We start from the raw sequence: 16,375 nt of genomic DNA, 5'->3' as shown, positions 1-16,375 counted from the left end.
TACGAGCAAAAATATGGAATCACCCCTTTATGTTCCGAGCGGTCTTAAGAACTGAATGACTATGTATTGTATGTATAGCCTGACCAGGAACATAAAAACCCTCGCCATGTTGCGGAAAACTAATGGTACTAATTTCTTTTAATGGCAACAGTAACTGAAAACTTCATTAACATGTCACCTTGCATGTCAGTCTATTGCTGTCAATGTGAATGACATTGACAGTGAATGAAATTGCTAAAATCTTTTTATAGTCGTGAAAGAAAAGTGGTTCACAATGTTTTAAAGTATTTGTCGAAGAGAAATACTAAGGGTTCGGACAATATTTTCATTGAATAATGTTTTCGACAAAGGTTGTCAAATTGACTGACATGTTTATCATATAGTACAGTCCACTATGAACATTAGCTGCAGTTTGTTTCAACTAAATATTTTAAAGTTTTTTGTCACTTTCTAAGTGTTGAATTTTATGGAATTGGGACAGAAGTACCGACTTTGAAGCGTTCATGAGCAGACATTGCAGTTGAATATTGTGCCGGACGGTATGGGGTTGCAACCCTGTGCGGACCCTTGATACCGTACGCCGACACGGCGCGATGCGGGGTGCAGCGCGAGCGGGAGNTATGAACATTAGCTGCAGTTTGTTTCAACTAAATATTTTAAAGTTTTTTGTCACTTTCTAAGTGTTGAATTTTATGGAATTGGGACAGAAGTACCGACTTTGAAGCGTTCATGAGCAGACATTGCAGTTGAATATTGTGCCGGACGGTATGGGGTTGCAACCCTGTGCGGACCCTTGATACCGTACGCCGACACGGCGCGATGCGGGGTGCAGCGCGAGCGGGAGAGCGAGACGAAGGGGGCGGGGAGCGCAGAAATGATAACTCGGTTGTGGTTGAGACTGTGACCGGTTCCTCGGAGCAGTGGCGAGAGCTTGGTGTTGTAGCTTGTTGAGGAGAAAACGCGGAACTGACTGGGTACGGATGGCACCCCGATATTTATTTACTTTCATTAGAGTGAGAAAACCTAGCTGCCTCTCGCTCTAATGAAACAGCAAATCTATTGCCCTCTCTTTCTAATTTTGACCCCCCCTGGGCGGCAATACCGTATAGAGAGCCTGTTTTTTATCTATTCGGTGACCTATTTTTTAACTATGACCTTGACCTAATTCTTATCGGATTCTAATTAGCTCTTCCACTATTCTTTGGAATCTATTTTATTTATTTTCAGACAAATTACTTCTTACTATTCGATAGGTAAATAAAGGTACACAGGTACAGGGTTAATTACAAATAAATCATTTGTACAAAAATTAGGGCTCATTTGGCCACACTATTTTACATTAATTGCCTTTATGGCTAATTAAGATTATCACCAATTAAAAGTAAATAACTATAAAGATCTACACATAATTATCTATCTAATTTACATATTATAAATATGACTCGACATACATAACTAGACGAAATTACAGGTTTAATCGATATACATAAAACAAAGGGCTATCAAATTATACATTTCTATGGTTTTCTAAAATAAACTATGATTTATACATCTCCAACGTCCCACATACGCCTATTAATCAGTAATTAAAAGGACTCGACACATTACTAATTGAGATCTAACTGAGAAAAAAGTGGACTGTATTACGAAGTTAAACTATTTACTGTCAAACTATATAAACGAAATAAAAACGATACAAAATTGAAACAAAACGAAAACTATTTACAACTATTTAAATTTCTATCCGGGGCCGTCCGTCGTGCACAAATATTCAAGTTCTGAATTTGATTATTGATCAATAATAAAATAAATCCTACTAGCTCGATTGATGGTTTCATTTAATTTATTTAAACCAGGTTACCTATAATAATATTTTTTCGTTAATTTATGAAAATATCAAATTAGCCCGTAATCCTGAATCCTGATACATAAAGTTAGCCGATTAATTTAACACAGGTACGACTGTACTCAGTGTTGCACTATCAAATGCAATTGACGCGCCTCTATGCCAGGGTTTTTATGTTCCTGGTCAGGCTATATCTATGATATCAATTTTAAGTTTATTATATCTTCTTTAAAATGGTACCATTTTTATTGATCTTATATTAGTCTATTAGTTCTTATGATCGCTCGGAATAAATAGGTGATTCCATATTTTTTCTCGCGAGTGCAGTACAGTCATTATGTAGCTCCTTGGAAATCTTAGAATTTTGCTCTGCTAATATACAGACAGTAAGCTAGTTAGCGATGGTAAGGTGGACCGACGACCTCATAAAGGTAGCACGAAGGAGCTGGATGCAGGCAGAAATCATTGAGGGAGGAATATGTTCAGCAGTGGACGTCCTATGGCTGAAATGATGATGAAGTTACGCGATTCAAATGGATTAGTACTACGTTTTTTAAATACAACATCATCTACCCAGTCGTTATCTTGCAGAGGCCGACAAGCTTGACGTCGGACGTACAATTCCGACCCAACCGGATTCACGAACCACTCCAAACTCCCTACTTAACACCATTGTTGACATGTCAAGTAAGGCAACTAGAACGTCAGAATGTCCACTTGTGTACCAAACGTTTTGCACAGAAATTGCATTTTTCACTTGGAAATAATTTGCTTGTTGCAATATAACACTTTGTAACACGGAAAGTTGCAAAAATATTTGTAATTTTTTCAACACCGGGGCTTGGATTTCTTATAGAGATTTTCTTAAATAAGTATTATTTTAATTATAATGATAAAAAGTATGCGGTAAGTTAATCAACACATACCTCGATCGACACATTAATTTCAGATTTTCATAATAATACTAATAATACCTGATACGTAGTGACGTCGATTCGTCGATTCGGATAAATGGAAATCAATACGTCACTATCTATAGTTAAATTAATTAAACATTAATAGTGTCTGTCGGCTATGCCGCTCGAGGGAAGGCTTTAATTTAATTTTAAAAATTAAATAATACAGCAATTTAAAAGAAATGCTTGCCTCATCTGGAATTCGGATCGATCGACGAAAAAAAACACAGCTCTAATCTAACAACACACCGTGTTACTTGAACAAATTGTTCCCCTCGATCGGTATTTTAGAAATACGGTTTCTTTTTTCATATTTGGTTAATTACCCGGACCAAGCAACTGTTTAATCTTTAAATGCAATACACAACTAAAAATAAAATGACGTGCAATTTGCTATCTACAATCTACACTTTTTTTGGATAGCCTACTTATCGAGGAAGGCTTTAGGCTATACAGGGTGTGGTTTTGTAAAACAACACCCATCTCAGGGGTGTTTGTGCACATGAAAGTAATTGCAAGAAAAATATAAATAAATATTTTGCTATTACTTTATTAGTAGAACCCTTGTTCAAACGTATCCTAAAACTTTCGAGACGCGCTTGTTACCGAAACAAAAACGGGAAATATTGTTAAAACTATTTTCACGCGTACGAAGTCGTGGACACAGCTAGTCTATCTACCTACATACATATAATAAAAGCATTTTTCTCTGTGAGGCGTAGCCTTGGGTCAGCATGTGTTGTTGTAAAAGTTTGCAGCTTAATTAACATGATATCCGAACGTTATACTGGTTACAGACAAACAAACGTATCTTAACCCTACAGCGCATAGTGGGACACATATGGTACATACCAAATTATTGCCTATATTTCGTAACACGATGCTATTTAATGCCATCTATTAGAAAGTACCTTATCTACACACTATAGCACATAACAAAATAGCTCACATTTGTCGCCACGGAAGCGCTGCATTCAGTAAACTGTTTTGCAGTCGAAAAAGTCGGTCAGTTTGTGAAAAAGTTTATTAGTAAAGTTTTACTCTTGGGAAAAAAAGTTAAAATTACAATGTTTTCTTTCGAAAAAATATAAAAGGGGTAAGTTATTGTTTCTAGTTTATTGTTAAATAAGTATTTTTTGATATCAGCTACTATCAACGCATATTTTGGATGTTATTTGTATGTGCCTGATATGGGTCACTGTGCAATAAGGGTAAATATATTACTTGATTGATTTCAGATGATGACACGCAAAAAGAGTTACAGAAACTGAAATTGGGCATATTTCGAATCAGAAATGAAGATATCAATAAATGAACTAAAGCTGCTGACATAGCCCGACGGATTAGCGAGCTGAAGTTGCAATGGGCAGAGCACATAGTAGGTACGCAGAACTGACAGCCGATGGGTCAGGGAAGGGATGGGAGTTCTGGAGTGGAGGCCATGTAAACGTAACGTGGGACGTCTACCCACAAGGTGGACCGACGACCTCATAAAGGTAGCAGGACTAAAGCGCTGGATGCAGGCCGCTACCAACCGGGCGATGTGGATATCATTGAGGGAGGCTTATGTTCAATAGTGGACGTCCTGTGGCTGAAATGATGATGATGATGATGATGATTGTCATTCGTTTCTGATATGCTGGAGTAAAGGATGAAAAAAAGCCAAAAGCCAAAGACGCCAGCAGGACTGATGGCATCGACAACTCCCCGTTATGGTTAACTACGAGAACACGTTGTACGTTTCCAGGTTGTAAGGGGAATTCTTTAATCGTTTCAGTCCATGGTCTGGAAGATGTAGTGTGGGCAGGACCCTCACTAGGTGAACCGATGATCTGGTGCAGGTCACGTCAGTACCTGGATGCGGGCAGCGCGGGATCAGTCGTTAAGGAAATTCTCGGAGGAGGCTTTTGTCTAGTACTGGACGTCATTTGGCTGAAATGTTTCATAGTTTGTGAAAAATGTAAGGTGACAGTGTGCCTAAATAAAAGTAAAAATTGTCTTATGTCATTTCAAAATGTAAATTTTATAATTAAATAGTTATTAAAACAGACAGACAGACAGACAGACAGACAGACAGAGTTACTTTCGCATTTATAATATTAGTTGGGATACCTATTGCATAAAACATTTATTTGCCTTCGACTTGTACCTCAAACTTATCTATATCTGTTCTTAGAAAGCTATTGTTATTTTCTATATAATGATAATCTGCAAAATGCACGTATATTAATTACTAATACTGGCATCTAATGGGAAACGATTATTATTGTAAACAAAAAAAAACATGAAAGTTTAATTTGTCCTGTCGACAATACAAACTGTAGGCACTTAAACCGGCTATGAAATTCAAATGTATTGCTAACAACTCCGAACGTGTATAAAAATTCTCATCAAAAGTATATTTAATACAAATTATTATTTATCAACCCACTAGAAACAGTATTCTTACCTAACTCATTTCTCTACACAACACTTAATGTTCAATTAATGTGTTTCAGAAAAAGAGGGATTTTTACGCATCGGGTCCCTCAATGTTCGTGTGAAGAAAACAACCGAGGCGTTCAGCAATTTCCTAGGCGTGGGAGCGACTAGGGCGTCGGCTTATATACCCAAGTCTGCGAGGGACCGCGAGGAGAGGAGGTCTGATGATGGAGAGCTGCACAAGACTTGGGGCTCCGCTGATAACATTCCAGTACGTATTTTCAATGCAGACAGACACATCATCATTTCAGAACGGCCACTGCTGAACGTAGGCCTGATCCAATGATATCCAGACACGTCCATAACTATACTTAAGGAATCTATACTATCTATACTAATATTATAAATGCGAAAGTAACTCTGTCTGTCTGTCTGTCTGTCTCTCTTTCACGCCAAAACCACTGTACCGATTTTGATGAAATTTGGCATAAAGATAGTTTGAGTTTGAGTCTCGTGAAAGGACATAATAGTTTTTATCCTGATTTTTGAAACGAATGCGCGTGCTAAAGTTTTTCTGTGAAAGACAAAATTCTACGCGGGCGAAGCCGCGGGCGGAAAGCTAGTTATAAATAAGTTTCAACCAAATGACGTCCACTGCTGGACAAAGACCCAAAGATTACCACAAAGACCGATCCTGCACTGCCCGCACTCAGGCGCTTCTCGCGATCTTCATTAGATCGTCGGATAAATCCACACGTCTATCCTTCTACTAATAAACTATGTCTGTCTATTACCTTTTCACGCTTAAACCACTGTGACTGAAAGAAAATATAATTAACGGACATATTTTGGGTATTTTATCACCTTGTACATACCTACTACTTAAATTTTCTTACATCTACTGTTTAATGCTAATAATTTGTTGCCAGTCAACGTTTTCTATACTGTAACATGATACTTTCCGATTCATAGAAAGAAGATCACCTCATGCCGCCACCTATGAGCAGCAAAGTGAGGCGTCGCGGTGCTAGCGGACGCAAGGGGATCGGCTCGCACAGCCGAAGCACGCCATCTACCCCGGACCAGGTAAACCAAAACGCACCATAAAGCATTCCAGGAAACTCCAGCTTTACCGCGCTCGTCTCGGGACTTTTTAGTACTCGGGAACATTCCTAGATGTCGCTAGCGCGCGCGTAGCACCACCAACCCTTCTGATTCACCGACCGGACCGAGGGGAGAATTTATTGCGCACCTGCGCGGTAACCACTGCGCATCTCGCGAAATCAATATCCCCAGACGAAAGCAATTAACTCGTCCATTTTCGCTCGGGTCGTCTCCGGGGCTGCCAGGGTGCGCGGTCTCTTGGGAATTTCAAGGTAAGTGGATAGATAGCTTTTCAAACCTCCTTCAAATTAATTGAAAACCGAAGTGAGTAACAGTAACAGTAAATTCAAAAACTTTAGCGCGATTTTAAAAGCGACTTTTTAATATACGTTTGAAACATCTACGTTGCAAAAGCGATTTATTTTTTTATCACGCAATAGCCTCTGATTGTTTTAGAAAGCTTGTTTGTAAAGTAAATTAAAGTGTGCTATTGCGATTTCTTAAATTAACATACTCCAACTCTTATGCTTTACCCAGAATCCCTCAAAACCATTATTTACAATGAAAAGTGTTTGAAATTCTTAAAGTTAAATTCATTTTAATTAATTCATCTTATCAGATTTCACAATTTACTACCGCAGTTTAGCATCAACTTTGAAATATTGCAATTAACTATATAAAAAAAAACTTATTTCACGGTGATTTAAATAGTTTTTTTTTCGAATACGGAATCCATAAAATATTAATTTTCACATGCGCAATACAATGACTCATCAGGGACGCATTATACGCATGCGCGAGGGGTCAAGTATTGATCGGGAATTAGAAATTGGCAAGATACTATTAATAGAAATACAAGTGGAAGTAACATAAATATATAGAAAAATAAATAAAGTTTTTTTTTTGTAAATAAAGTTTGACACAAAACAACGGTTGTGAACACAAGGAAATATGACGCCGTAATTAAGCACACATCAAAACTATTTAGTAAGCAGATTGCATTATTAAAATTAAAATTCGTGATTAGAAAAAACATAAGTTTTTAAGTGCGCAGTACTAGGTATAAAAGTAATTTTCATGAGTCATCTATGACGAAATTTGATTTACGCATGCGCGACGTCGGTTACCGTTGACTGTTGTTGGTGTTAGTTACGTAAATATTCAAATAAAATACAAAATAATAAAATAACTATACAGCTAAAAACCTTCGGTCAGTCACAGACATAAAAATAATTAAACCTTTTGTTAAATTAAAGAGAAAATATGATTTTCTTCAATGACTCATCATTGACATCAAAAACGTACGCATGCGCGTCACATACGTTACGTGTGTAAATAAATCAGACAAACGGCCTCATAAATTAAATATTTTATTTGAAAATTAGGGACTAGGTATGAAAAATAATCCTTAAAAAAATTCAAATAGTGAGAGATTCGCATGCGTTAACAAAATGTCGGCATCTCTCACGATCGGTGACAGCGGTCACGCATGCGCCGTTTGTTGTTGACCTACTGCGCAACTATTTTTGTGTCCTGTTGAACGTCGTCACTGCTAGAGATTTTCGTGATTACAAAGTAAAATGCAGTCATAGATTAAGCAATAAAGTTAACGTTAATAGTTGTGTTGAAAAATAATCATTAAAAATAATTTAATAGTGAGTGATGATTCGCATAAGTGTAACAAAATGTCGGCATCTCTCACGACCGGTGACAAAATCAGGCATGCGCCGTTTGTTGTCGAACTACTGCGCAAATACGTTGGTATTAAGTTAAACGTCATCACTACTAGAGATTTTCGTGATTAGAATGTAAATTGCAGACGTAGATGAATCAAATGTTAAAGTTAATATTTGTATATTGAAAAATAATACTTAAAACAAATTAAAATAGTGATTCGCATAAGTGTAACAAAATGTCGGCATCTTTCACGACCGATGACAAACTCAGGCATGCGCCATTTGCTGTCGACCTACTGCACAAATACATTTCTGTCAAGTTATACGTCATTACTGCTAGATAGTACGAGAGCCCACGACCAAAATTTTTGTCTCATAGCAATACGGCCAAAACCGCATCAAATCGATAGATACGATTATCCTGAACTCGAAAATACCAATATCAGACATTTTCCGCGTAGCGTTTGATCTGACCGAATTTTCAAAATTGTCAAAGAATTTTACCGAACTGCATCATAGCAATATGTCTGATTTGCAGACTGTAGTTGAATGATAGTTCTGAGATACCGGAAACATTATTTTCAGACGTTAGTGGTGTAGCGCAAACCCGTAAAATCACTTAAAAAAATTAAAAATGAGACAAAAAAAATGTCTCATAGCAATACGTCTGAAAATCTTTTTTATTAGTAAATTTTGGTTATTTGATGCGAACAAAACAATTTTCAGACGGAAATGTGAACGCATTAAATTTTGAGACTGTTTTGAAAATGTTAACAAATTTTACCGATCGGTATCATAGCAATATGTCTGAAAATTGTTGGACATGATAAAATAAGTTGTCCACATGTGCAAAAAATTTATATCAGACAAATTAAGTGTAGCACCTTCTCTATCATACAACTTTTTGATACACTTAAAGTGTCTGAAAACAGGTTTTTGGTAATCATGGCAGCAATACGAAAAGTTGAGAAAAAAATTTATCCGTATTGCTATGATACAGGTCGGCTAAATTTGTTGACATTTTCAAAAATGCGCTCAGGCTATATGCTACGCGCAAAATGTCTGAAAACAAACTTTTTCGTAATACAATTATAAAATCTATGTACATTTTCACTATCAGACGTATTGCTATAATACCGACTGTCTTTTTTTTTGACACAGCAGAAATGGCCTCCCACGCAGTTGCTACACTTTCGACCGTTACTACACACCTAGTCGGGTTCAGAATCATACAATCTAACGATTTTATAGGGTTTTTGCCGTATTGCTATGAGACATGGTTTTGGTCGTGGGCTCTCGTACTAAGAGATTTTCGGGATTTGAAAGCAAATCGCAGTCGTAGATGAAGCAATAAAAGTTAACGTTAATATTTGTGCGTTGAAAAATAGTCATTAAAAAGAATTTAAATAGGGAGTGATTCGCTTAAGTGTAACAAAATGTCAGCGTCTCTCACGACCGGTGACAAAATCAGGCATGCGCCGTTTGCTGTCGAACTACTGCGCAAATACGTTGGTGTCAAGTTAAACGTCATCACTACTAGAGATTTTCGTGATAAGAAAGTAAATTGCAGTCGTAGATGAATCAAACGTTAAAATTAACGTTAATAATTGTGTATTGAAAAATAATACTTGAAACAAATTAAAATAGTGAGTGATTAAACTACTGAGATCGTTCTGCCATTCGTTAACGTTAATATTCGTGCGTAGAAAAATAGTCATTAAAAAGAATTTAAATAGTGAGTGATTCGCATAAGTGTAACAAAATGTCGGCATCTCTCACGACCGATGACAGAGGTCACGCATGCGCCGTTTGTTGTTAAACTACTGCGCAAATATTTTTGTGTCAAGTTAAACGTCATCACAATCAGATATTTTGGTGATTAAAAAATATATTGCAGTCGTAAATGGAGCAAACGTTAAAGTTAACGTTAATAGTTGCTTATTGAAAAATAAAGACATAGTGAGTGATTCCCATGCGTGTAACATAAAATGTCGGCATCTTTCAAGACCGATGACAAAGGTCACGCATGCGCCATTTGTTGTTGAACTACTGCGCAACTATTTTTGTGTCATATTGAACGTCGTCACTGCTAGAGTTTTTCGTGATTAGAAAGTAAATTGCAGTCATAGATGAATCAAACGTTAATATTTGTGTATTGAAAAATAATAATTTACTTAGTGCAGTCGTAGATGAAACAAAAGTTAACGTGCATATTTAATTTGTGTATTGAAAAGTAATACTTGAAAAAAATTTAATAGTGAATGATTTGCATTACTCTAACAAAATGTCGGCGACTCTCACGACCGATGACAAACTCAGGTTTGCGCCATTTGCTGTCGAACTACTGCGCAAATACGTTTGTGCCAAGTTAAACATCATCACTACTAGAGATTTTCGTGATTAGAAAGCAAATTGCAGTCATAGATCAAACAAATAATTAACGTTAATATTTGTGTATTGAAAAGGATTTAAAATAGGGAGTGATTCGCGTTACTAGGGAGTTACACGACCGGTGACGGAAGTCACGCATGCGCCGTTTGTTGTCGAACTACTGCGCAAATACATTTGTGTCAAGTTAAACGTCATCACTACTAGAGATTTTCGTGACTTGAAAACAAATTGCAGTCGTAGATGAAGCAATAAAAGTTTACTTTAATATTTGTGTGTTGAAAAATGATAATTAAAAAGATTTTAAATAGTGATTCGCATAAGTGTAACAAAATGTCGGCATCTCTCACGACCGGTGACAGAGGTCACGCATGCGCCGTTTGTTGTTGAACTACTGCGCAAATACGTTTGTGTCAAGTAGTTAAATGTCATTACTACTAGAGATTTTCGTGATACGAATGTAAATTGCAGTCGTAGATGAATCAAACGTTAAAATTAACGTTAATAATTGTGTATTGAAAAATAATACTTGAAACAAATTAAAATAGTGAGTGATTAAACTACTGAGATCGTTCTGCCATTCGTTAACGTTAATATTCGTGCGTAGAAAAATAGTCATTAAAAAGAATTTAAATAGTGAGTGATTCGCATAAGTGTAACAAAATGTCGGCATCTCTCACGACCGGTGACAGAGGTCACGCATGCGCCGTTTGTTGTTTAACTACTGCGCAAATACGTTTGTGTCAAGTAGTTAAATGTCATTACTACTAGACATTTTCGTGATAAGAAAGTAAATTGCAGTCGTAGATGAATCAAACGTTAAAGTTAATATTTGTGTGTTGAAAATAATCATTAAAAAGAATTAAATAGTGAGTGATTCGCATAAGTTTTACAAAATGTCGGCATCTCTCACGACCGGTGACAGAGGTCACGCATGCGCCGTTTTTTGTTTAACTACTGCGCACATATTTTTGTGTCACGTTAAACGTCATCACTATTAATAAAACGCCTATTTAACAATATTCACCGCTACTAGAGATTTTCGTGATTACCCATAAAGACAGCCTACATATAAAAGATTATTAAGAGAACTTTCTTGGGATAAAATCAATAATGTTGAGACATTTTCATCTACCTGTAACCTCTAAATATTCTAATGCGCATGTCTTTCTCAATAACCTACTACGGCGCATGTCCGAAATTTTTCGCGCATGCGCGTTGTACTTTTGGACATCAATCAATTGCCCGGTACATCACAAGTTGATAACATGTGCGTTTATTTTTCTTGATATTGTGAAAAGCTGTATAAGATTCTATCAATTCAGATTAGTAAATAAATTCGTAATAGCGATTGGTCGTAAGTCTTACATGAAAGGTAATTCTTTTTCTTATTATAATCAAATCAGTCATTTCAAAACATGGTCAATTTGCCAATGGCCATGTCGATAAATAAGCACGTCAAACATAGAAAGAATTGATCACTTTGGCATTTTTATTTAGATTTACGTAGGAATGTTTTTATTATTACTGCAATATACTTATTAAAGCAATAATTTTGAACTTTTGACATGTCCTCGGAATTGATCAAAAAAGTGTGCGCTCACTTAAGTATATGTAATTATTTTCCACCTAAAAACACTAAACGGCAAATATTATATCATAATGTGAGTACATAATATTAAATCTTGCTATATTTTATACGTTTTACCTGTCACCTGCAAATTTTCCATTGCGCATTTATTTTCCAGCAGCCATTACTGCGCATGTCACGAATTCACCGCACATGCGCGTTACACTAATGGATATCAATCAATAGGCCGGTTAATCACAAGGTGCCCACGTCTAGTCCTTTATTTTGTTTAACGTCTTTAAAAATAAAATTTCTTCTTATCTTTCTCTTGTGAGTAAATCTTTATAGTGTGTGGGTGAAATTATTACATCAATCAAAGGTAATCGTGTCCATAATAATCAAAACTCAGTTGTTTGCGCTACCTACGACGCAAATAATAATTATCAAAATTAAACAACAGACCTCTAAAATTACTTATTCCATTGTAAATTCTGCATATTTAGCAGTCACTAAAAATCTTTATCCCGAATTTCCACAATAATTTTAACAAATTATTAAACGAATTTTAATGAGTGTAACGCTTCATCTTTAAATTAATAACATTCATGTCATAGCATTTTAGATTGATCAAACCAACTGAAAATATCTCGTCTAACTCTTAGTGAATCATGCAAAAAAGCAATGCGCATATTTATTTCACATGCGTGATGCTCCTCAATGAATTGGGCAGTCAGTGAAAGGTTATTATTATTATTAAAATTCATTATTTGTAGATATATTCTCATTCTTCAGATCTTATAAACAAAAAACGTATGATTATTAGATACTACTTAAAATGGCGGCTTTTGATGACACTAAATAAACTGCACGTGTGCAATAACTCGTTGCACATGCACATGCGCGTTGCACTCGTCAAAGACGTGTGACGTTTCTTAGTGCTTTCTAGGAAAGTGTTATGGTCACAAATCCGTTGCACATACGTGTTGCACATGCGCGCTGCAACGATACGACGTGTGTTCTTAAAAATTAAAGTACTTACATTACAATTCCTTACAGATATCAGTTCAAAAGTTTTAAAGTGAAATCGTAATCTTATAGGTACTGTGTGATATTATGTCCAATGACGATTCTGAGTGCATTCTAGAAAAGTGTCCTAATGCGCAGGTCACAGATTCGATGCACATGCGCGCTGCATCGAGACCAGTAGATAGACCGGTCGGCCATTACGATTCCATTAGTTGACGCGTGTTCTTGATTAGTTGCGGCTTAAAAATTAAAGTTACTTACATTATCTTACAGATATCAGTTCAAAAGTTTCAAAGTGAAATCGTAATCATAAGTAATGTGTGATATCATGTCCAATGACGATTCTCAGTGCATTCTAGAAAAGTGTAATGCGCAGGTCACAGATTCGATGCACATGCGCGCTGCATCGAGACCAATAGATAGACCGGTCGGCCATTACGATTCCATTAGTTGACGCGTGTTCTTGAAATTTTTTTGCGGCTTAAAAAATTAAGTACAATTTCTTACAGATATCAGTTCAAAAGTTTCAAAGTGAAATCTTAATCATGAGTAGAATGAGTACGATTAGATGTCATGTCCAATGACGTTTCTTAGTGCTTTCTAAAAAAGTTCAATGCGCAGATCATAATTTCGTTGCACATGCGCGCTGCACCGAGTTCGAGACCAAAGGTTTAACCGATCGGCCATTGTGTGATGTGACTCTATTAGTTGACGCACGTTCTCGTTATTCTATAGTTGTGGTTTAAAACATTACCTACAATTTCTTACAGATTTCAGCTTAGAAGTTTTAAAGTGAATTCGTAATCATGCGTGCAAACGATATGTCCACACGCTCCTCTGTGTGCGTAATTATTTGAGAAAAGACAGGCCTGAATAATTTTGGGTGTCTAAGGTAAAATAATTTCATAATCATATAAATTAGAGGTTCCGTTAATTTGGTGTCTACCTGGGAACGATAAACAAATTGAGTATAATAAAATATAACTGAATAGAATTAAAGGTTTCTATGGATATTTAGTAAACGATTCTAAAGTTATTGTCATAGATTTCATTAAAAAAATGAGTATGATTAGCTATCATGGCCAATGACGTTCTTCCGTGCTTTCTAGAAAATTAAAGTGCGCAGATCACAAATTATTGCACATGCGTGTTGCATCGAGATCAATGGGTTGATCGGTCGGCCATTATGATTATTATGACTTCATTAGTTGTCAGGTGTTGTTGATATTGTAGTTGTAAAATAATTACTTACTAAATCATAATCTAGAAAAGTGTAATGCGCAGATCTCAAAACAATTTCACATGCGTGTTGCACATGCGCACTACTGTATCGAAACCAATGGATTGACCGGTCGGCCATTGTGACGCTATTATTTAATTTTGTTGCGTCTTCTTGATATTGTAGTCGCGGCATAAAATAGAGTACAATTTCTTACAGATATCAGTTCAGAAGTTTGAGAGTGAATTCGTAATCATGCGTGCTGATGGTGAATCTATACGCTCCTCAGTGTGCGATATTATGTAAAACAGTGAGAAAGATCCTACATTTCCTTCCGAACAAAAGTGATTTTACATTAATTAATTCGGTTCTTTTAATTAGAATTAATAAACATATCTGAATGTGTACAGACATTTAAATTATATTAAAGTAGGAAAATAAATGTCATGTCCAATGACGTTTCTTTGTTAGTGCGTTGCATGTTGCTCATGCGCGTTGCACTTCTAAAGACCAACCGATTGACCGGTCAGCCATTATGACTCCGTTAGTGGAAGTGTACTTATTTCGGTTCCGACAGTTGAGGTTATAATTTTTTTAAATATCAGTTTTGACATTTCGAAGTCGATTCATAATCATGCTTGTACGTGAGAGTGAGAATAACCTCCACCCTTGGATTGTGCCTTGGATCAAAGGTGATACATAATATTTTTTAATAAAATAACAATAATAATTATTTTGAAATGAATAAAAATGCTCAAAACCAACCAAAATCTAAAGCGCATGTGCAGACAGGCATTGCACTTCTGGAAACCAACAGGTTGACCGGTTAGCAATGGCGGCTCTAGAACCTAACTCGTGTTCTAAATGTGCATAGTTCAGGTTTTAAAACCATTTAAGTAAGATTGTAATTTCTTACAGATATCAATTTGGAAGTTTGAAAGTGAATTTGCAGTCATGCCTGCAGACGATATACCCACACGCTCCTCTGTGTGCGTTATTATGTAAAAGATATCGAAAGCAGTGAGAAATATACTCAATAAACCTTCGGATCAAAGGTGATATTACCATTTCTTAATTAAGCGATAGATTAGTTGGATAATTTGATTATACTTTTAAAACCGATTGACCGGTCAGCCATTGTGACTCCGTTAGTTGAAGCGTATTATTTCCGTTCCGATATTTAAAGTTATTAAAAATTAAAATATCAGTGCAGACATTTCAAAGTGAATTTATAATAATGCGTGCACGAGAGTGATAATAATAACCTCCATAACCCTTAGATCAAAGGCGATACATAATATTTTTAAATAAAATAACAGTAATAATTATTTGAAAATGAATAAAATATAGACAAGTGTATTCAAAACCAACCAGATATAATTAATGACGTTTCTTAGATCAGATTACAGTCGTTGCACATGCTCGTTGCACTTCTGGAGACCAATGGATTGACCGGTTAGCAATGGCGGTTGTAGAAACTCGTTCTAAATGTTCATTAATTCAGGTTTTAAAAAAATAAGTAAGATTGTAATTTCTTACAGATATCAATTTGGAAGTTTGAAAGTGAATTCATAATCATGCGAGCAGACGATATATCCACACGCTCCTCTGTGTGCATTATTATGTAAAAGTAATTAAAACAGTGAGAAAGATACTCAATAACCTTCGGATCTAAGGTGATATTACCATTTCTTAATTAAGCTATTAGATTAGTTAGTTAGATAATTTGTTTTTCTTTTCTTTTGTGATTTTATATCTGCAAGTGCAGACATTACCCATACCACTATTTGCATCGCATAAGTATTTTTTATGTCTATTAGATTCTAAATATGTATTTCTAAACTAGCTTTCCGCCCGCGGCTTCGCCCGCGTGGAATTTTGTCAGTCACAGAAAAACAATATCGCGCGCGTATTTGCTCACCGTTAAGACCTACCCTGGACTATGACAAACATTTTAAAACCAAAATCAGCTCAATCGGCCCAGCCGTTCTCGAGTTTTAATCAGACTAACGAACATCAATTCATTTTTATTTAAGTACTAGCTTTCCGCCCGCGGCTTCGCACGCGTGAAATTTCGTTTGTCACAGATCGTCATAAATTATAGCCTATATGTTATTCTGGATTATGAACAATAATACTGTAAAGTTTCATCAAAATCCGTTCAGTGAT

General features: G+C 36.0%; 2 protein-coding genes across 3 annotated transcripts in view; one reads left to right on the top strand and one right to left on the bottom strand.

Annotated features, from left to right (window-relative positions):
- LOC114354919 (disintegrin and metalloproteinase domain-containing protein mind-meld) overlaps positions 1–16,375 on the bottom strand; it is a 445,529-nt gene that overhangs the window by 259,233 nt on the left and 169,921 nt on the right. The gene's annotated exons all lie outside the window — the stretch shown is intronic.
- The window catches only part of LOC114354926 (ankyrin repeat domain family member sosondowah), a 67,625-nt gene that overhangs the window by 42,365 nt on the left and 8,885 nt on the right, over positions 1–16,375 (top strand). For both annotated transcript variants that reach the window (XM_028307527.1, XM_028307526.1), the window contains exons 11-12: positions 5,301–5,494; positions 6,196–6,309. In XM_028307527.1, coding sequence (XP_028163328.1) covers positions 5,301–5,494; positions 6,196–6,309 — 308 coding nt within the window. The remainder of the gene's footprint in view (positions 1–5,300; positions 5,495–6,195; positions 6,310–16,375) is intronic.

Source organism: Ostrinia furnacalis, unplaced genomic scaffold (assembly GCF_004193835.3).
Source record: "Ostrinia furnacalis isolate ACB-3 unplaced genomic scaffold, ASM419383v2 OfSCF2274, whole genome shotgun sequence".
Lineage (NCBI taxonomy): Eukaryota > Metazoa > Arthropoda > Insecta > Lepidoptera > Crambidae > Ostrinia > Ostrinia furnacalis.
This window is presented reverse-complemented; position numbering and strand designations above follow the sequence as displayed.